This window comes from Hypanus sabinus, chromosome 18 (assembly GCF_030144855.1).
Source record: "Hypanus sabinus isolate sHypSab1 chromosome 18, sHypSab1.hap1, whole genome shotgun sequence".
Lineage (NCBI taxonomy): Eukaryota > Metazoa > Chordata > Chondrichthyes > Myliobatiformes > Dasyatidae > Hypanus > Hypanus sabinus.
The window spans coordinates 51,998,185-52,021,457 of NC_082723.1; the positions used below are offsets into that span (position 1 = coordinate 51,998,185).

The 23,273-nt window shown below is 39.5% G+C and overlaps 2 protein-coding genes across 3 annotated transcripts in view; one reads left to right on the forward strand and one right to left on the reverse strand.

The window, feature by feature from the left end:
- fut7 (fucosyltransferase 7) overlaps positions 1 to 635 on the forward strand; it is a 114,210-nt gene extending 113,575 nt beyond the window's left edge. For both annotated transcript variants that reach the window (XM_059943798.1, XM_059943799.1), the window contains one exon: positions 452 to 635. In XM_059943798.1, the coding sequence (XP_059799781.1) occupies positions 452 to 471 (20 nt within the window). In that variant the 3' untranslated portion in view covers positions 472 to 635. The remainder of the gene's footprint in view (positions 1 to 451) is intronic.
- Positions 1 to 23,273, reverse strand: part of LOC132377517 (POU domain, class 5, transcription factor 3-like) — a 29,092-nt gene that overhangs the window by 1,305 nt on the left and 4,514 nt on the right. The window contains exons 3-4 of the mRNA XM_059943794.1: positions 6,966 to 7,096; positions 3,472 to 3,636 (exon numbers count right to left, since the gene is read on the reverse strand). Of these exons, the coding sequence (XP_059799777.1) occupies positions 3,472 to 3,636; positions 6,966 to 7,096 (296 nt within the window). The remainder of the gene's footprint in view (positions 1 to 3,471; positions 3,637 to 6,965; positions 7,097 to 23,273) is intronic.

Genomic DNA, 23,273 nt, shown 5'->3' on the forward strand with positions numbered 1-23,273 from the left:
TACATCCTTCACATACACGAGTAAAAATCTTTTACGTTATGTCTCTATCTAAATGTGCAGTCTTAGTAATTTATAATAAATGGAACAGTCAATGTAATATAGAGTATACTCAAGTCAGTGTGAGTTAATCAGTCTGATGGCCTGGTGGAAGAAGCTGTCCTGGAGCCTGTTGGTCCTGGCTTTTACGCTGTGGTATTGTTTCCTGGATGGTAGCAGCTAGAATGGTTTGTGGTTGGCTGGCTTGGGTCCCCGACGATCCTACCTGGTACTGTAAGACTATTAAGCAGTTGTATCATAGGTTGGACTCTGACCTCATGATCTTGCACTCCGTGGCTGTTGCAGGTTATTCTACATGGATATAGGTGCTCAGGAGGACGATGGCACCTAACACTGGCTCCACTGCTTGTATCTTCAGAAACAGCTATCTTTAACATCTCTTCTTTAATTTCAGGGTTCTTTCAAAGACCCTGACCTGGATTTACACACCGACTAAGGGTTTTTGCAGGAATGGGACCTGCTCTCAGGATCTCACGACTGGCCACTATTCGATATACCAACGACGCGGCGTATAAGACCAGCGCACCTTCAGGGTTCCTGGATTTCGTGGCTCTGGAGGCGGGCGGACTCAAGGTTGGTGCCTCCACAGGAAATTGGTTTGTCGTGGGAGACGGAAGATTGGAAGCAGCGAGCTGGTTGCTGGTCGTGTGCCCAGAAACTCGAGTCCTTTGGGCACAGAGCTCAGAATAAGCGCCGCAACTGACTTTTAACATCACAAGTCAGCGAGTCATTAGTTAGGTCTCCTCTCTCTCTGTGAAATGGGGACACGTCTTCCCTCACTAGGGAAAGGAATAGCCTGCGGCATGTTGAATCACCAGGTGAACGAGTAGACTTTAGGGTATTGCAATCACCCTAATTGATGCTTTGCTGCACGCTTGAGTCCTTGGTGGGGGAGGAGGATCATTGCTGCTGCTTATGCATGGGAGGGGGAACTGGGGAGGCTTTGGGGGTTCTAACATTTAACTGTCATTTGTTTCTTGGGGCACTCCTGTTTTCATGGATGGTTGTGAAGAAAAATAATTTCAGGATATATATTGTATACATTTGACATTAAATGCCCCTTTGATACCTTATTTTACTTTGTTCTACTTCAATGCACTTGATTAATTTGATCTGTATGAATAGTATGCAAGCTCTTCACTATATCTCAGTACACGTGACAATAATAAACCAATTCCAATCTAGACAGTTGAGGCTTTGGTTCTAATACAAAACAGTGGTCCTCTGTACTTGAGCAATAATGTATGCTCATTGCAATAATGAATAACGGCAAGAACTAGAGGTTAATTATGTGCAAAATTGCATACCACCACCCTAGTTGTATAGTACAAGCCATTCAGAAGGGCAATATTGCCAACTCCAAACCTTCTCCATAGGTCAGACCAATTTCACCTGTATCCAATAATTAGCACAATACTAAAACAAGATGAATTCAGAGTAGACAATTGATATCTGATTTACCAGATATAATCATAGATAGTCTGTCCAAACCAATTCCCAACAACTCCCAGTAACCTTCCTCCAGCTTGCTTAAGTGTAGCTAAAAACATTCATCCTTCAAAAACAGCAGTGGACATGGAGACTCCAAAGCACAATAAAGAAATAATAGCTCATCTCCAAATTAAGCTCCCATTTCTAGATTCTCCCACAAGAGGGAACATCCACTCCATATCCACCACATCAAGCCCCCCCCCCCCAAGGACAAACCCCTCTCAATCCAGACCTACTGAACTTGCCCCTCAAGTAAACTCATCCATTTCAGTTCTTAGGCTAGCAACCCTCCTTGGTACTTGCACTGCATTTACATCCTTCCCCAAATAAGATCAATACTTCAGACAGTACACGTGTTCTAATCTCACTAGTGGTCTATGCAACTGAAGTGCATCCTCCCTAATTTTCTTAAAATGATGTAACATTGCTTCCTTCCATAATGAAGGGTACATCATCCATTTGCAGATGATGCAATAGGGTATCCATATCCCTCTGAATTATAAAATCCATCACCATTTAGGTTATGTTTTTAAGATTCTCTTAAAATGAAGTTTCTGATTTTACCCATAGTAGGATCCATACTCTACAATCCACTCCCCAAAATGTGCTGTACTTTCCTGATATTTGACTACTCACTTGACCTACCAACTTTGTAGCAGATGTCCTCTTTACAATTTAATTTTCTAACTAAGCAACCACCCTTTCCCACCACACATGGACAGTACAAACCCAACTCCTCCACAGGCCCATGGTTTTCTATTAATCAGAAAACTGACCATGCACAATGTTATTGCAAACCATAATTTTTTAAAATTTATCCACAAAAACTTTCAATTTGCACCTTTTCAAATATCTTCTACATATCTGGATAGTTTATTTATGCCACGTTATTTAGACTAGTTTAACAAACAAAATTACACTTGGAATCTTTGAGAAACATCCAGCTGTAGACAAATCTCTTCCCTCAATAAAAAACGGGTGAAATAAAAATCTCACATTGTTATCATCACCATCCATTACATACAACCACCCCAGCTCTGATGTTCAGCAACATGAAGGCATCATCATTCCTGAACTTTTACCTCCCTTTCCTTTTCCAGTGCTATGACTTTCAAACATGGAAACGGCAAAGTCCATTACAATCTCCACCCTATTTGACTGGCAAATTGTCCTCCGTGTTTCCACATTTTTCCCTGAAGCTGGTGATCCAGTTCAACACATTATAGCAGAAACATTCATCAAGCAATGCTTTCACAGGGCACCTATCACAACTTCAAAATATTGCATGGAATGCTGCTGCCCTGAGAAGATGGAGGAATCACTGATTGCTAACTAATCACTGAAAACTAAGTCAGTTTTTGAGGAAATATCTGCCTGAACAGCAGGGAAACTCAATGCACTCCTCTTGTTTCTGAAATATTGTTCAGGTTTGGAGTCTCCAGACCCAACTTCAAACTGGTTCCCAAGTCTTCAACACCATGTATTTAAATAATGCTTTCAAAATCTTGGCACTTACCTCACCTGCCCATCATTAACACTGCTCAGTCTCCACAATGCTGCCTGAATTCCTCCTCTTCCTCGGATAACCTGATGCCGAAAGCCCTGGATCGAACTGCTTGGTCAATGAGCACCCTCAATACATTTGAAATCCATAAACTAATCGCCTGAGCTTGCGACCTCAAGTTCACCCATTACCCTTCAGTACATGGGAGTTTTTTTTTGAAATTACCATCCTTGCTTGCAGATCCCTCCATTAATTCATCCTTTGCTTTCAACCCATTAGTGGGAGTCCTTTCAATGAGGTTCCAAGCTGGAATTCCCTCTCCAAACTTGCAACATGGTATCAAATTCTTTAAAGACTGATTAACTATGTTAACATTACAACAATGCCAACAGTCAAATGATAAAAGCAAAACCAGGCACCTCTTTATCTAATCGGAGGTCTTCAGCGATCTGGGAGATTTCATCACTGGTAGGCTTGGGACACTTCATGAAGTAGGTCTCGAGGTTTTTCTTCACTCCGTTCTCAATGCTGGTTCTCCGCTTGCGTTTTCTTGATTGATCAAGAACTTGTTCCACGTTACAAATCTTGGCAGGTCAGAGAGAAGGTTCAAAACCAGTTCCATGAGGAATTCAAGAATCAAAAGTACAGAAAGAATATTTTAAATTCCTCTGGCAGGAATTCATTCACCTTTTAAAGTTGCTTAAAAATGTCTCTTAAGACAATAATAGAATAAACTTGAATACAGCACCTCACAATAGTATTCAGCCCCCTCGCCCCCCCCCCCGACCCTTCATTAACAGAAATGAGTATTGAACCAGGAATTTCATCAACTTAACTGAGAATTTTTATTTGTGAATCACATGCTGTTTTATTCCACCACCATAGTGGAGCCCAAAAAAAAAGGGAAATTTGTAAAGCATGAAAAAAGTTTCAAAAAAACTGAGATGGCAGAAGTTCTAAAGTATTCATCCCTCAGTACTTAGTTGAGCCACCTTTTGCAGCTATTACAGTTAGTAGTCTTTTTGGACAAATCTCAATTGGCTTTACATGTGATTGTAACCCAGGTTAGGGTTGTAATGTTACAAAGATGCAATGTTAGAAAGCTCCACCTGTTGAGGGATGAAAATGAGGTTACTGAATTATTATTTTTTTTAAAAAAGATAACTTTGAGGGGAAAAAAGCTATGTGAAAATAAGGCATGGTTTTTTTAAAAAAATATTTATATAGTTATATTGTTATATACATTTTACATATTTATACGTATCAACCAGAACTGAAATGAAGGTTAACCGTAATACTAGATTAGGAATTCAATTAGTTTCCCAACTAAGGATAAATAAAAAGGAAAATGTTAGTCTGTAAACCTTTAAATGGGGGAATATAGTAGATTTAATCAGAGAAATTGGGAGTAAAAGGTTATTCTAATAAATCTCACTGATTCCAATTTAAAAGGAATTTGGTATTTATTTGTTAGTGAGATTTGGAACCTAGACAATGTTGGAATTTCAAATTGCTCTTGCTCATAAATAGTGTATATTGCCCTTTTTATATAAAAAACTTACCTCCAGAAGTGCACGTTTTCAATTCACTGCCTCCTTCTGATACCTAGAGCTTCTGATGGCCTACTAACACCTAGTGTGTAGTACATGCAATTTGATTCTTTCCCATAGTGCTGTGACCACTCAAACAAGGCAACCACTACAAGCGTGTTACATGGAGCAAGAATTTCCCATTCCTCCTTGCAAAATTACTCAAGCTGTGCCAGGTTAGTTGGGGAGCAGCAGCAGATGGCAATCAAGTTGCTCTGGCAGTGTGCTTTGGGTCATAGTCCTGCTGAAAGATGAACTTCCACCCTCATTTAAGCCTCCTTGCAGAGGGTAGCAGGTTTCCCCTCAGTCCTGACCAGATATCCAGTCCTTGCTGTTAAAAAGCATCCTCATAAGACGCTACCTCCACCATACTTTACAGTAGGGATGGTGTTACCTGGCTGATGCGCACCATTAGATTTATATCATAGGCACCGCTTAGTATTGAGGCCCAAAAGTTCCACTTCAGTTTCATACAAACACAAGGCCTTCTTCCACACCTTTACAGCATCTTCTAAAAGTCACTTTACAAAGTCTTTAAGGGCAAGGTTAAGCTCATTCAGCCAGGGACACAGTTGCCACTCTTCCATAAATAGCCTTTTTGTGCAAAGCCTTAGAAATTGTGCAGATAATAACCATTTTTAGTTGCAGCCACTGACTTCAGCAGCTCGTTGGCATCAGCGTAGCCTCTCATACAAGTGCCATTTTTGCCCAATGACTAAGCTTAGAAGTACAGCCTGACCCAGGCAGGGAGGCTCTAATTTCACATTTTAAAGTCGACTTTTTCCACAATGGACCAAAATAAGCTCCGAGGTATGTTCAGTGTTTTTGAGGTGGTCTTGTACCCTTCCTCAGAGTTGCGCTTCAATTGTCTTGAGTGCTCGTCTCCATTTTGGTTTAGTCTGTTGAAAATCTATCATACTGTTGGACCTTAGAGACAGGTGGCATTTATTCTTAAGTCATTGAAAACAAGTGATCCTCCAATTTCATACATCAACAAAATGGATGAGTTGTTAAAGTAATATACAGTATGCATCTGAGAAAGCTAGCATATTAATTAACAAAGGGGATGAATAATTCTTCACTCAATTTTGTTTTTTTTTAAGTTTTAGTAAATTTTTGGCAGGTTTTGAAAGTTCTTTTGATTTGACATGTTGCAGAATGTTTTGCAGATTAGCTCAAATCTCCTACTTCACTATATAGTATCTAAATAGATAACTGAGGCAGTAAAATGAGAAATTAATTGTGGAGGCTGAATACTTTTTCAAGGCACTGTATTAGCAATCAAACTGAAGTAAAAGTTCTATTCCTATGCTCAATATTAAAGACTGAATAAAATCACAAAGGAAAGGGAAGGCACATGTACAGCTTTTTTTTTAAATCCCCCCTCCCCCCCCAGGGATGATGAATCAAGAATAAGAGGACACAAGTTCCAGGGGAGGGATTTAATAGGGAGCTGAGCAGTGGTCCATGTATGGAATGTACTGCCAGAGGAAGTGGTTGAGGCAGGCACCCTAACAAGGTTTAAAAAGGTACATGGATAGGAAGTTTAGAAGAGAAGAACCAAACATGGGGAGATGGTGCTTGATTAGAATGGGCATCAGAGCAGGGAGTGAAGGTTCTGTTCTCATGCTGCTCGACCATAATTCAATGGAACTGCTGTGGTCACTGGAGCCGGTTTAGATATTTAGCACAAGATCATCTGATTTAGAGGAAGGATTAAGTATGCCATTCAACTACTGAGACATGGATTAGAAGGGGTTGGGGCACTATACCAATTTGATTTTGGGAAGCGAGGCACAGTTATGTTCACATCCAGGCGTCATTCTCAATGCTTTAGTGGCTTGCGCTCAACCAGTCCCTGTTGCTGCCCAATGCACATAATACCATGACCATGTGGATTTCCCCTGGCTGCACAGGTTTTCCCTCTCAGATCCCATAGACATGCTGGTTGGAAGGTTAATTAGTCATTTAAGATGCCCCTGGTGTCCAGTTGAGTAATAGTATCTAGGGAGATTGTAATTATTCTCAATGAATGTCTGATGAGTCAGTATGGACTAGATGGGCCAAAAGGCTCCCTTCCACGTCTATGATCCGTCAAGCTTTCAGGGAAGCTTGGGACTTGAATTCCTTGAATACCAAGGAGCGCATTGCAATTCCATGCCTCACAACAATCCCCAGCACCTCTACCCTGATACCCAATCGGATGCCCAGCCAGAACTATTAAAACCTGAGCGACTTGCCCAAGGTCCATCAGGAACGGGAAGGAGTTGGGCAGCTGCCCACCCAGTGATATTAGGGGCTTTACTGCCAGCAAATGCACCTACCTCATGCAGGTTGCCGTTGTTCTCTGCGTCATTCAGCCAGCGCTGAAGAATCGGCTTCAGCTTGCACATGTTTTTGAAACTCAGCTGTAACGCCTCAAACCTGCAGATAGTGGTCTGACTGAACATCTTGCCTACAACAGAACAGGAAGAGCTTCCAATGGATGTCAAATCAAATCAGAATCAGGCATATTAACTCTGACATGTTATGAAATTAGTTGTTATATGGCAACAGTACAATGCAAGACAATAAAATTACTACAAATTTTAAAAAACAAAATAATATAAGTAAATAGTGGGAGTGTAATCACAAACAGGAGAGGATCTGCAGATGCTGGAAATCCAAGCAAACTCAGCAGGCCAGGCTGCATTTATGGAAAAGAGTGCAGCCAACGTTTCAGGCAGAGACCATTCAGCAGGACCTCCTGCATTTTGTGTCTTGTTTAGTGAGGTAATACTCATGGACTGTTCAGAGATCTTGAATGCAGAAATGAAGAAGCTGCTGTTAAAACAGAGCTCCTTCACGCTCCCGTACCTCTTCCCTGAGATGGCCCAAAACCACAACTCCTCTCCCCCACACCCCACAACACCAAAATCCAATTACCTCTATCATGGGTTCCCAACCTGGGGTCCGTGGACCCCTCAGGTAATGGTAGGGATCGATGGCATAAAAAGATTGAGAAATCCTTTGAGTCTAGATGCTCTGATGCACCATGAACTTTTCATAATAATATTGTGAATCGGGACTTGGGTCGGCAGATGCACTTGATCGGCAATGGTCCAGAAGCCCAGAACTTCCCTCATCAATCATGCTGCTAATTCACATTACAGAGAAAAATCTTGACCACGATCTTTACATCACTAACGTATGGCATAGAGCAAGCCCCTAAAAAAGAAACCCACTGCACACAACCACCTCAATGAAACTCCTTTTGACCATTGCCACCCACCCCCACCACCCCTTTTATTCCCATAGAACTTTTAATCTGCTTTACCATTTTCCTTGAATCTTCTGAACTTATTTTCAGGATAAAATTTCCCTTGGCTGTCAAATGCCTTGCTGTAGTTCACCCAGACTACACAAAACTTACCTCATTAATATTGATTGATACCTCAAATAAAACAATTTGGTTGGGTAAATTAACCTTTTGAAATTATCAACTGCCCTCAATTAAATAATGCCAATCCAAAATCCAATTTTAAGTTATCCTTGAAGCATTTTTTACATTATTCATCAGCCACTAATTTATTCTGTACTCACTTTGTGCGTTTAAACAATGGAAGATATTAGCATCCTCATTTTTACTGATCCACACCAATAGCTGAAAAAGTTTACAAATATGATTGGGAGGATTTGACTTTTTGACGTAGGGTTTGACTTTTTCATTGGAAGAAAATTACCTAGAAAATCTTCTGGGAAGAGGTGATGTTCATCAGAATAAAAACACAGCCACCACACAAATTGTTTCGGTTTCAAATGGGCAGCAACCTTTCACATTCATGGAGAAAATTTTAAGATCTGCCTGAACGTTAGCTAATAATACTTATACTATGCGCCTCTGCTTTCTCCAGTGTTGAGCTCTTGTCATTCTGTCACAGATTTCCTTTAAAGATTATCCACCACATTTTCTTCTTAAATACACAAGACTCCTCAGGTCCAAGATTTTGCAAATTGTTCTGTCTTTGGCAATACCCTGAATCACATACTTTGTCTTTTTTGTGACCCTCTCTCACTACTCTGATACCTAGTTACCTACACAAACCCGCTTCCAGTCAGGGCTATACAGCAAAGCAGCCATTTAAACCCAACTCATCCATGCCAACCAGGATGCCCACTTACAATACTTCCATTTGTCTGCAACCCTCTAAGCCTTTCCCATCTTAGTACTTCCCTAAATGCCTGCAAGTATTCTACAAACATTTGTAATTACATCTGCTCCTATCACATCCTCTGGCAGCTCATTCTATATAATCTCCCTCTGAAAATCTTGAGCTTCAGATGTCCTCGAAATTGCTTCCCTCTGACCCAAGAACTGCGCTGTCTAGCAGTGGTCTTCTCACCCCCTCACACAAAGACAACCCATGCCTCTCAGTTTTATAAACCTCAGAAAGGTCACCTATCAGCCTCTAATTTCAGGACCAGCCAGGCTTCTCAAACTATATTCCAAGGCAATATCCTGGCAATTCTCTTCTGTCCTCTCTCCATTATGTCCTTCCATCTGCCAAAGAGAATTGCACACAGTACTCCAGGGCACTGCCTGATCAATGTTTTGCACAGCTAAATCATGATATCAACTCTTGAACTCACAGCTTCATCCACTCAAGGCATTCTTCACAAGTCTGTCCACCTGTATCACCACTTTCAGAAAGTTATAAATCTAAAATGAGGTCCCTCTATACATCAACACCAAGGTCTATGCCATTTACTGCACGTGTCCTGATAGCATTTGATACCCCAAAACTTACTTGGCTGGATTAAGTTCTATTTACCACTGTTGCGCCCAACTTTCCAGATGACATGTCTCCATCCTTTCAGTGATAGAAAGATAAAAATCAGTCTATTTACATTCTCATCCAAGCCACCTGATAAAGTGATCTCTTAAACATTCAGTAATAAAACTCCATTGGTCACTGCCTCCATCTACACTTGCTATTACCAAGCCAACTTTGGATCCAGTTTGACAACACAGGGTGGATATTTTGTGCCCTAACCTTGCAAAACAACCTCCTTACGGGACCTGTCAGAGCTTTGCTAAAGTCCATGTAAACGAAATTATCTCAGCCAAGGAAATATTTCAAAACATTTCTTGATGGTCTTTATCTTTTGCTACACATCTGCTAATCTAACTGAAATCTTTTATACCCAGATTCAATCCGCAAAACATGACCAGTACCACTTTTCTGGGCATGCAAGGTACTGGTCAACAGGTTATTCCATTAAGAATTCTGCACTTTCTATACTCATTCTCTATCACCTCAAATTGTGTTGGGCTTCTTCAAAAATAGCCCAATAATCTCAAGCTTCTGGTTATTTGACTATCTCATGACATACAGTAGACCATTTACCCCTACTCTCAGGCTACGTCCGCACTACACCGGACATATCCGTAACCAAAGCTTCTTCTCTTCGTCTTTACCCTTCGTCCACACTAAAATAGCGTTTTCCTCCCCCCAACACTGGAGCTTTTCAGAAACGCACTCCAAAGTGTGTTATTTTTGAAAATGCCGGATTGGCCGGAACAGTGTGGACAGGGTAACCGGAGACTTCTGAAAATGCTGTCAGACGGAAGCATGCTAATTCATTGTTTTCTTGAACGCAACCTAACAATTTCAGAACAGACAGCAACGAAACTGACGACAGAAGAGTTAGAAATGTACTCACCAAATACTTTGACCCATAACTTACTGAATAAATAAGTATTCTCACTTTGCTCTGTTTTCTGTCCTTGTTTGTATGAAGGTGGTTTACCTATTTATGCAAGTACTTCTCTGGCAATAGATGTGTAACAGCCTAATGTAACATTGTATGGAAATACAAGATAATACTGATGTAGACATGTTTTATACATTTAACAAAGTGCTTTATTAATTCAACAGAGTTGGTCAGCTTTTCAATGTTCGTCGTCAGCCAGGTCATTCTGTCCGTGAACTCCCTGTCGGTTGCCTCCATACACGCCAGTATGTATTTATTTTTTTTTAAAAAACTTTTAAGTTCTCCTGCGCAAAAGCCAACAGCTGTCGTTTTAATTTTTTCTAGTCTGTAACAACACAAACTCGCACTTTGACGGCGAGATTCGACACCAAACATGTCACTTGTTTTTGGTAGATGTGTCCTGCGCAAGCACAGGAGGAGTTGATTCGCCAAAATCTCTGTTTCAATGTGGATAGGGATATATTTTTTAAAATGCATCGTGTGGACGCCTATCATTTTTACGCGAAACCGGTGTTTTCAAAATTATCTGGTCTAGTGTGGTCGTAGCCTCAGTAAGCATCCTTCAGTTTCATACTCCCATTTACAATCCATTCTTTCTAGTGTCCACCATCTGCCTTCCAACATTCCTACCACCAGGGATGACCTTAAACTAACCAATTAACTCGCCAACCTGCACAGCTTTGAGATGTAGGAGGAAACCAGAGCACCTGGACGTAAACCCACATGATCACAAGACAGAAAGCAAAGCCCACACAAACAGCAGAGGTCAGGATGGAACCTGGGTCATTGGGAGTCAAGAGTCAGTAGCGCCACCTGCTGCCAACTCTACAACTCCAATCTGTTGGTCTTTAGTGCACAACCCATTTTTATGCCTCTGCTCAACTCAGCCTGATTTGTCTGCTTTCCCAGCACATCACCATCCCGCACAAGTAATATTTTACTGCTATACCCATCTAACATTTGCACAAAAGTCCTTCAATGTTAAGATTCCATTCTAGTTTAACCTATGGTTTTGTGATAGTCATGTTTCACTCCCACATAGTTCAGTACCTTCATTTACAAGACACCTTACATTAAGGACTAGGCCTGTGTCACTCCTACACCACCTGTTAGTGCAAGTAAATCTGTGGTTTGCTTTCCACTTGGAATTAATGGGTATAATCGATCACTTCCAGACTACTAAATCCTTGTTTTTAAAACTTTCATCCAATTCTATGAATCTACCTACCAACCCCATTCTTTTTCTCCTAAGACGGCACTGGTATGGAGCACTGCTTCTGGCTGCTTAGCCACTCCAAGACCTTTCGACTGGCCCCATAGATGCTGCCTGACCTACTGAGTTCCTGCAGCATTTTGCAAGTGTTACTCTGGATTTCCAGCATCCGCAGAATCTCTGGCATTTGAGAATATAGAACATCTCATTGTTCCTCAAATGTCATATCCCCGTATCCCTCAACACCTAGCAATCTCTGTTAAATTAATTCAGTGACCAGGGACCCCAAACCTCAGGAGAAGAGAATTCCAAAGATTCACTATTCTGGGTGAAGAAATTCCTTCATAGTCCTAAACAGCCTGACCTTTCTGCTGAGATCATGGCCTCCAGCTCCAGACTCAGTCCAGGGAAAAACCTTCCCTGTTGAACCCCGAAGGAAAGGAAGTTTGAATGAGGTCACCTCATTTGTCTGAAGATTCTAGAATAGACTATGTGCCGTTCAAGGAACAAAGGGAGTATTTGTCAATATGATCTCATTCAAGTATTCTGAAAGAGCTACTGAAATGTGAAATATAAAATCTTGCCAGAAACCACACAAGTGGTAAATTGCCACACTAGCATACTCCCCTTCCATGACTAAACATTTCAGAAAGGGGTTATTAAGCAGATTAAACAAGCTTTAGAACAGGAACCATACAGCTTTGAATCCAAGGAAGAAAATACAGGAAGGACAATTTAGCAAGTATGGAGAATTGGTACCTGCTGCATTGAAAGAGTTAGCAATAGAACGGACAACCGCAAATGTCAGGGAGGAACGATGCAGGGCAGATGCCACAAACTGATACAATGGAGCAAGCCCTGGTCGTCACTAATCAATTGAATATATATTCGTATGGCAACACATCTAACTGCTTCGTCTGAAGAATTCTAAATGACTTTCATCCTCAATTTTGCTGCATACCTTTCCCTCCATTTAAAATTTCAACACTTTTCACCAGAGGGTTACATAGCCAAGATGGAAGTTAGACTATTAGGTGTGGACACAGACAACGTTTGAAAGATGGAGGAATTGAAGGCTATGGGAAAACTGGAACAGAATTGAAGACAGCATAAATTATTTACCAGGTAGACTCAAGCAGCTTGATGGCACTTCTTAAATGTCCAAAATACAGATTGTTCATTTCCCAACCAACAATAATGACCAGAATACTAGCAGCTCTGGACCTAAAGCAGCAGAGTATTACATTGTACCCATGTCTCACCCAACAGTCTAGCTTTAAACATCTCACATAAACCATGACCTCATATGGCATTCTGTAGAGAGAACTCAGATACTGCATTTTGCTCGAGACAAGAACGCAGCCCTTCAATCCAGGAAGAGAGCACACAAGTGAACCATGCAGAAAATGCAGCAAGCTGAAATTACTTTGGAAATGCAAAATAAAACTTGAACACAAGTTAGGAGTGGAAATGAAATCCTTAGCTTATGCATTCATTTAATAGGGAAAAGCAATAAAGATAGTGACATAAATGGGCATAAAGAATTGTCTGAGTAATGTCAGTGACAGAAAGCAGCGAAGGAACAGCTCAGCTTCGTCATCTCCTGCAATGTAGGTTCAAGACTTACTGCTGCTGTATGAAGTTTGTAACCGATTATTCTTACCCCAATGTTCTGGCTTTGCCCACATACATGCAGATTGATAAATTAAGTGGGCATTGCAAAGCACCACTTGTGTAGACAAGTTGTTGATCCTGGGTGGTGCTGATGGGAAAATGGGAAGACTGAAATGGAATTAATATAAATGAGAACCCGATGGCCAACTTGGATTCAGTAGGGTAAAGTGTCTTGATTCTACACAGAATGACCATGGGACAAATCACTTCACTGCTGTGATGGCTGCCACTATCTTTCAGTTGAAGCTGGAGGATTGACCGAAGAGCAAATAAGTAGAAGGCTCCAAATAACAGGTTTACCAGAATGCGAGATGGAATGCAGGATCAGGAACAGAATAGATCAGGCACAGACAAGCCAAACTCAGATCTGTTTTGGTGGCAGAAGTATCAGGATTAATATCACTAACACATCAGGAAATTTGTTGTTTTTATAGTAGCACTACAAAGCAACATGAAATAAAAAGGCTGAACTAATATGATTTATATATTATAGATTCATAATATACACACATTAAATAGGTAGTGCAAAAAAAGTGTGAGGTACTGGTCATGGGTTCAATGTCAATTCAGAACTCAGATAGCAGGGGAAGAAAATGCTGTTCCTGAAACATTTGAGAGTGCGCCTTTAGGCACCTGTACCTCCTTCTTGGCGGTAGCAAAGAGAAGAGGGCACATCCTGGCAGATGTGGGTCCTTAATGATGGATGTCTCTTTTTTTGAAGCAATCAAATGACTAAAACTTTTATTAATTGATTCAACTATTCTTTATGAACAGGACTGGATGAAGGGAGCATGCTGTACCCTTTATATTTATCATATATTGTGTGAGAACATTTTGCATTTCTCATTTTGAAGTAATCAAGGTCAACTAGGGTAGGGTAGTACATGTGGTCTACGTGGACCAGCAAGACTTTTGATTAGGTTCAGCATGGTGGGCAGCTATGAACCACTAGATTACATGGGTTTCAGGAATGTCTAATTGGATACAGAACTGGCTTTTTGGCCTGGTGGTCCAAGACTAATGGCTCAGTGCTAGGAAAATTGCAATCATCACTGGGCCAATGCTGGAGAATGTACAAGGCATGGCAAGTTTGCTGATGACACCAAGTTAAGTGCTGTCAACAGTAAAGATGGTTGTCTAGATTTAGACTATAGAAACAGTGATATTATGTTGCAATTGTGCACCATCTTTGTGAGGACATGTTTAGAATATCGTTTAGTTTTAATCACCCTGCTACAGGAAATACATCATTAAGCTTTAAAAGACTTCAGATGTTGCCATGACTCATGTAGAGGTTGGGCAGGCTGTGACCATTAGTTGGAACGAGGGGTGATCTGATGGAGGTGTAGAAAATTATGAGGGGCATAAATAGAGAGATTGTGCAGATTTTCCTTCCAAGCCGCCCCACCCCCGAGTTTGGGAATCATGAACATGAGGTCATAGGTTCAAGGTGACAAAAGACATACACTAAAGAGTGTGGGTCAGTACAGAGAATGAGCTGCCAGAGGAAGTAATAGGCAAGTACAATAACAACATTTAAAATGTTCTTGGGAGACAGGAACATCTGGGGAAGAGGGCAAAAAGGATAAGGGCCAAACATCGGAAATGGGATTAGCTTAGTCGGGAACCCTGTCAACATGGGTTATTCCTCTACTTCACGCTGATAAATTTAAACCAGGATTGAAGCAACTCTAAAATATAAACATTTTTAAAAGCAGACTGTATCCAAATAAAGAGAGCTCATCGCATCTGCGGTCCCTCTGAATCACAACAGTACCTCACCTAAAGCATGCCAGAGAGGGGAAAAATAAGGTATCCACAGTCAGCTATAACAGTTGATTTAAGGCTCTCTTTGTAGCTCTATTAAAAATTGCTTTTATTACAGACCACTGGGCCATATCCAGTGGTCTCAGCTGTTTGAGATCACATGGTGTGAATCAAATGGGCTGCTGAGATAGTGGGGATTTTGAGAGAGTGGGCAAAGTGGCAGCTTTTGCATGTATATACAGCCTTCTGATACCCAAATAGTGCAAGGCACTGGTGGCCTTACTCAGGAATCAAAGCTACCCATTAAACATGTTTACCCATCTTTGATCATTAACTGTTCTTCCTCCCATGTTAATATCCAATTCCTTTCAAAAGTGTTCTGTTCACATTTTGGACATTCCAACAACTCACTGTATCAAAAGTGTCATTGCCCATGAACTGAAATCTGCCCATTGTTTATAAACAATTCAGAGTGAGCATCACCATCAAGGTCAGTATTTATTGTCCATTGAATCGAAGTTCATGAGCCACCTTTACTGTATGTCATCTAGTGAAGGTGTCCCTAGAGTTGGGGAGAGTATTCCAGTATTTAGTCCCAGCAAAATATTTCCAAGGCAGAACAGTGTGTAACTGGATGTTCTGGTGTAACCTGGTGTTCAAGGCCTGATGCCCTTGGTCTTCTAACTGGTGGGAGGGCATGACATGAAGGTATGTACAGTAGCCTATTCAAGTAACTGCAATGCACTTTATAGATGGCACACAAGGCATTGACTGTGCATTAGCAGTCAAGGGAATCAATGTTTCAGGTGGTAGACACTGTGCTGCTTTGTTCCAAATTGTGTCAAGTATGACAATTGATAAATCTTCCTCACCCAGTAAAATGCGTTATTCAATCACACTCCCAACTTGTGCCCTGTAGATGGTGTCAGGACACTGCAGAATCCACAGCCTCTGCCCTGTGCTAGTAGCCATGGCTTTGGCCACTGTTCCAACAGGACTCCTTGATGCCACATTCATAACTGCTTGATAGCACAGCAGTTACTCACCTTGGAACACGCCCTTTAGTTCGTGTCTGCACCAAGACTGATCAGATCTAGAATAGTCCTTCCAAAAATGTAAATTAGGCTGCATTGGTGACACCTTCTATCATGTTATTGATGATTGAGAGCAAACAGAGTAGAAATTAGAATGGAGTCATCTTGGAGCAGCTTGACTTGTTCCGGGGCAGGACTTTCGTCCTACTGGACATCTAGTCCTAGACCCTTGGCCATATCCAATGGTCTCATCCGTTTCTTGAGATCACTGTGTGCGAATCAAGTTGGCTGCTGAGATAGTGGGGATCTCAGAAGGAAGATTAAATGGGTTGATTATTTGACAACTTCCAACACTGGTGCAAATATTTTAGCCTCACCTTAGTCACTCACATTGCGCAATCCTTTATTCTGGGGCATAATCCTGGCCCTGGTATTGTTGAGGCAGGGAATGCTTTTGGAAGCTCCTGTTAGTTGTTTCATTGCCCACCATTGGACGTGTTCAACTATGGTTGGACTGCAAGGCTTCAATCTGATCTAGTGACTGCGAGATCATTGTCCATTACATGCTGCTTAGCACATTGCATTTCACTGGGTAGGCACCACATTCGTAGCCATGCCTGATGCTGCTCCCAGCATGCTGAACTGTGTTTCTCATTGGTTTGGCCAAATATATGCCAGGCTACAATGTCACCATGTGGTACACATTTTTGATGCTGATGGTCCATAGTGCCTCACCATTGTCCAGTTTTGAGCTTTTAGATTTGCTCAAGGGCATGCCTCATTTAACATGTCTACTGCCGCACACATAGAGTTTCCTCTGTCTGGACATGATGTGTCTCTAAAAGGACTATGCAATGTTCATTTGTCATGGACAGATGCACCTACTGTACAAAAAGTGGTGAGGAAAGGTCAAGCTGGTTCAATCACTACCTGCAATAGTTTAAATGTGATATCAATGTTCTTCAGACAGTGGTGTTACAAAGCGGATAGTGAAGTCCCCAGCAGGAACACATCAAGCACTCACATCACTTTCAGTGTTTCTTCTATGTGTTGTTAGAGGAGCACTAATTCACCAGGTGAAGGTTTCTCATAATCAAATGTGCCCACATCTGCCCTGGTGGTATGAAAGTTCATGGTCTGGATCCAATGTCAACAATTCAATGGATTATCACCCCGGCTATTTTTTTAGGAAAGCACACGTGGTGGAATAGGATGCCCTCAGGGATGCTGATGAAGAACTCTTGTGAACAGGGACATTTGCAGAATTATACAATACAGGTGTGCGTCACTTAACGTCCATTTGGAGAACAGCCAATCGCACATACGTCCATAGTCCGAGTGGAGAACATGATGTAGTGGACGTAAACAATCTCGTGTATCGCACATCTTGAGTGTAGTAACATTATCTGTTTAATTTTCTTTTGAAAGTATTACCGTACAGTGCATCATAACTTCCAAATGCAGCAAAACCACTCCTAGTGATAACAGCAGCAAGAGGCAAAGTATATAATAGTGTTCGTACAACATCCAAATCACATAACATCTGATTTCGCAGAACGTATCACGGATGTTAAGCGACACATATTGTACAAGGTTGCTTCTCGATACGTGGGACAGTTAATTTCTAATAGAAACTGATCCCCAGGCGTTGAAGGAAATCGACTCTCCCCAGGGGTTTTATTCTGTTTGAACAATGATTGTGATGGAGGAATTGAGCCATTTCAGAAGGCAGAACTATGAAGTCATCACTGCAGATCCCTCAGTGGAGGACATTGGTGAACTAGCAGTTTTAAACAATCCAGTGGTTCATCATTCTTATCAAGACTATTCTCTTAATTATTTCAGATTAAAACAGATTTTACAACTACCATGTAGGATTTTTGATGGTATAGTTATCCTAGGCATATACTAGTCTGATAATTTAACCAGTTACACCAGATACCTACAGTGACAAATATACCAAAAAGGATCATTGAAGCTCTCTTTTCATGCAGAGATTAAGACAAATGCCTCAAAGTAACAGAACTTGATTTCCAACTGTACAGAATTGGAATAGGTGAGGGATGAAAAATCCTCCATGTTGCTTGATGCCCTGTTATCCCCAAGCAGGTATCTGTACAGTCAGTGAAGCGTGTTTAAAGACCATCTGCAACTCTTTCTAGTGTCCTGCTAACCCATTTTTAATATGCTACGCTGATTGGCAATCTCCCAATGTCTTCAGTTTAAATCCCTTTTGCAAGTTTTCCCCATCATTGTAATTGTTGCCAAGTGCACATCTTGCACTCAGCTCCCCTTTCTTGCAGCATGTCATTTTTAATGCAACTCTCAGGCAATTGTTGGCCATGGACTAGTTGGCTTGGCTCAAAATAAAGGCAGACAAGCCTGCAAGGGAAGACTATCATCCAATCAAAACCTTTGTGGCTTCTGAAGGATGAGACCCACAAATTGCACCCAGCATTTACACAGTTCATCCATCCAACCCATCAAAGGCACCATCATCTCAGAATTTGAAAAGATCTGTACTGCACAAGAAAACCAATTTCAATACTTTAGCTTTAATACAAACAACAAAGAATTTTAACATCTTGAACACTTAAATGAAAAGCCCCATTCTGGTACAAGATGAAGTTTGCTGAACAAATTGCTTTGCATTTAAGGAGCTTAAGGGTTGTTTTGTCCGAGATCCCTAGGTCAAGAGAAAGACAGCAATATATTGTGGCCGCTAGCAAAACAGGTCCAAATTTGATGCACAGCATTAAAGCCAGTGATATTTATACTCACACCTTTTGAGGGAAAAGAATCACAGCACCTCGAGATATGATTGGCCACATTGGAGACACCATGAAAATAAGGCAGCAGGGATTTACAGTAGGTAGAATGTTAGGAATGTGAGTGGAAGGGGAAGCATTTTCTGTTTTATAGTTAAACCAGTGATCATTATAATGAAGGTCAGTGAGTGGCCAGGAACTTTAAGAGAATGCGAACAGCCAGTTCTGAATTACCTTATTTACAGGAGGATGGCATAGAGTGCATTGCAATTGGCAAGCCTGAAGAAAATACACAATTATTGCAAAAGCAGATGGACTGAAGCACTGGAGACTGGTGATCTGATGAAAATGATGTAGGCGACTGGTAGCGGGTCATGAGGAATTGCCAAGTGTTGAACCCAGCCAACTACTTTGGAATTACACTGACGGACTCCGCCTCCCGGTTACAGACATGTAAGACTGTTGCTTCTTGTCTGCCTTTAGTCTCTCCCTTTTCCAATTTAAACTTTGAAATTTCAATTTTAATCAGTCAGATCAGTTATAATTATGAAGTGCCAAAAGAAATCCGGACCCAGGCAACGGAAAGTCCAAGAAAACCAAAGAATTCCCCGGGTAAAGAGACTAGAATCTCTAATCAGCAATATCGGCATTGAGATAACTCAACTAAAAGAGAAATTCGAAGGAAAAGTCAACTCTTTGAGCCTTAATCTTAAAGAAGTTAGTCGAAATACTGCTGACCTTTCTTCTCGCTTTGAAAAAGCCCAACAACGGATCGTTGACCTCGAAGCTCGATCACGTCGGAATAATATTCAAATTGTCGGATCAAAAGAGAAATCAGAATCGGTCAACACTGGATTATTTTGCAAAAATTTTTTGAGTCTTTATTTCCGGAGGTTTGTTTACAGCCTTCAGATATCGAAATGGCTCACAGAATCGGCACTTTAAAATCTTTGGATCAAGGTAAAAACAGACATATTGTTGTACATTTTCTTTGTTTTATTATTTCTCCGTATTATTAAGCTTGCGAGGAAAAAGTCTTTTTCATTATCAGAATTCAAACATTCGGTTTTTTTTGAAGACTTTCCACATGAAATTGTTAAGAAGCGTACTAAATTTGCAAATGCAATGAAATCAGCATATAAAAAAAAGCTCTTCCCACTACTTCAATACCCAGCAAAATTAATGCTCTTTGTTTAAAAAGTCTGGTTTTCATATTTTTGTTGATCCAATCGAAGCATTGAGTTTTATTAATTCTTTACCCAATGCATCCGATGACGAATCTGAAGCTTGAATGATTTGCCTGATTGTCTTGCCGTGTAAAGAATGATGAAATCAGAAGATTTGATTGTTATAGAAGTCTTTACCTTAAAATACATTTTTATCTCTGAAAAAGACTGGTTTGGATGGCTTCAATTTCTGAAGACAGAGGGAGAACTGTTGAAGACTGTAGTAAGTTTGATCCATTTAGAATTTTTTTTGCGGCATTTAAATGAATTAATCATATTTTTTGTATTGAATGCTTTTGTAAAGATTTTTTTTAAAGTAATTATTTGGATTTCTCCAACAATTTAAAGATAGCGATCGTTTTTCTTCTGTGCAAATTTTTCAAGAATTGCTTTCCTTATCTAATGTTATGAAGGCTACTTTCAATTGAAGGTCATTTTGTTTTACAAGAAAAACACTTTCCTTCCAAGTTAATTATATTGAGATACATGACGACTGTAATGAAATTTATGTTTGGTAGAGGGAGACAGATTTTTTTCCTCTTTTTTGACTTAGGTAGGCGGAGTTTGTATTTGCAACTATGCTTTTCTTGGGGCTTGCATCGATTGACATCAACTTGTTTCTGGGCTTTGTAGTTTGGGTGGGATTTTTTTTTCTTTTCCCCCCTCCCCCATTATGGAATCATGGAACATATATCAATTATTTTTATTGTTGTTCATCTCCACCATTTTCGACTACTTTATCCTGACATGCATCTAACTATTGTTTTTAGATACAAAGTTCCATGATGATATCTAAACAGCTAAATGTTTTAACTTGGAATGTTCGCAGTTGGAATCATCCTATTAAGTGTAAGAAAACATTTAAAGTTATTAACCAATTCCAGCCTGATATAATCTTTGCTCAAGAGACGCACATCAGGTTATGTGATAAATATCAATTTTTTAGATTTTGGAAGGGTCCTCAGTTTCATGCAAATTCCCTGAGTAAAACTAGAGGTGTTTCTATTTTTATTGATTCTAATATTCCTTTTAATCAGGAGGATATTATAGCTGATATTAATGGTAGATTTTTGATTGTTAAAGGAATAATTTGTAATAGGAAAATCGTTTTGGTTAATATTTATTAACCAAATGTTGATGATCCTTCATTTTTAAACTGTTTTTGCTCTATTACCTGATTTAAATGAATATGTTATTAATGGGTGATGATCTTAATACTTGTCTAAATCCTTTAACGGATAAGTCATCATCCAAATACCAACTTCCTAAACGTTCTGCATCACTTATTAATTCCTTTTTAATTGATTACGGTTTAACTGAGGTCTGGAGGCATATGCACCCTAGTAATAGAGAATACTCCTTTTTTTCCCCCCACATGTTCTTAATAAATATTCAAGGGTCAGCTATAAAATAGTAGAATCGACTTTTATTCAATGTTCAGAAATGTGAGTATGATGTGATTGCTATTTCTGATCATGCTCCTTTAAACTTAATATTTGAACTGAAAGATGTTGTTTCTACCAGAACATTTATTACAAAGTGCAGAATTTGTTGAGTTTATTGAAGTTCAGATAAGAGTATTTTTCTTTAATACTATAGAAAACGTCTCTAAGTTAGTAATTTGGGATACATTAAAAGCTTATCTACGCGGTCAAATTATTTTGCATATAGCTAAACTGAAGAAACAAACAAGATTGGAATTAGATAAAATCTAAACAAATTAAAGAATTAGATATCAATGTAATTTCTCCAAATGATGTTTCATTTAAAAGAGTAGAATTACAATCACAATTTATTACTAACATATCCTATTGAAGGATATTTGCTTAAAAATTGAAAAGTCAATTTTATATCTTTGGGGATAAAAATAATAAACTCTTAGCTTCTCGATTAAGAGCAGCCAGAGCTAAAAGACAAATCTTAAAAATTCGTAAAAACAATGGAGATATATTAAGTAATGAGGACATTAATAATAATTTAGATATTTAGATATTAGATAGATTTTTATTCTGATCTTTATAGATCTCAATTTCCTGCAGATTCCTCTAAAATGAAGGCTTTTCTACATAAGATTAAATTTCCACAGATTTCTCTTGAAGATCAACAGATGCTTGATGCTCCAATTACCGAGCATGAAATTCACAAAGCTATTTTATCAATACAATCAGGTAAAGCTCCTGGACTTGATGGTTATTCAGTGGGATTTTACAAAAGATTTGAAAGGTTACTTTCCCCATATCTTTTGGAAATATTTCATGAATCCTTTGAGAAGGGCAATTTACCTTCTTTTTATGAAGCATCTATTTCCTTAATTCTTAAAAAAAAGATAAAGATCCTGTTGAATACTCATCATATAGACCTAGTTTGTTATTAAATGTGGATGCAAAAATTCTCTCTAAAATAATGGCTAATCACTTGGAAAATATTTTAACTAAAGTCATTTCTATGGATCAAACAGGCTTTATTAAAGGCCGTTATTCTTTCTCCAACATCCAGAGATTGATGAAAATTATATATTCTTCATTATCTAAACAACCTCAATGTGTTTTCTCTCTCGATACAGAAAAGGCATTTGATAGAGTTGAGTGGCCATATTTGTTTAAAGTATTAGAAAAATTTGGTTTTGGTAATAGTTTTAATAGATGGATTCAAATGATTTAGAAGAACCCTAATGCCGGGGTTATTACTAATAATTGCAGGTGTTTTTTCACTTTCTCGTGGCTCTAGACAAGGATGCCCATTAAGTCCTTTATTTAATCTTGTATTGGAGCCTTTAGCTATAACAATACTTGAAGCTAAAAATATTCATGGTATCTCTATGAATGGAACCATACATAAGATTTCTCTTTATGCAGATGATCTTTTGGTTTTTATCTCAAATCTTGAGGAATCAATTCCTAGCCTTTTGGAAACACTTAAAAAGATTTTGGAAAATTTTCAGGACATGAACTTAACTTGAATAAAAGTGAATTGTTTCCATGAAATGTCCCTGTTAGTATATACAATGACATTCCTTTTAGAATTGTTAATACATTTAGATATTTAGGTATTATAATTACTAAAAAATTTAAAGAGCTCTATTAAGCTAATATAGTTCCGTTAATGGACTTCTTGAAACAACTATTTTCTAGATGGAATCCACTTACCCTTTCTTTAATAGGTCGTATTCATGCTGTGAAAAATGATGATTTTACCT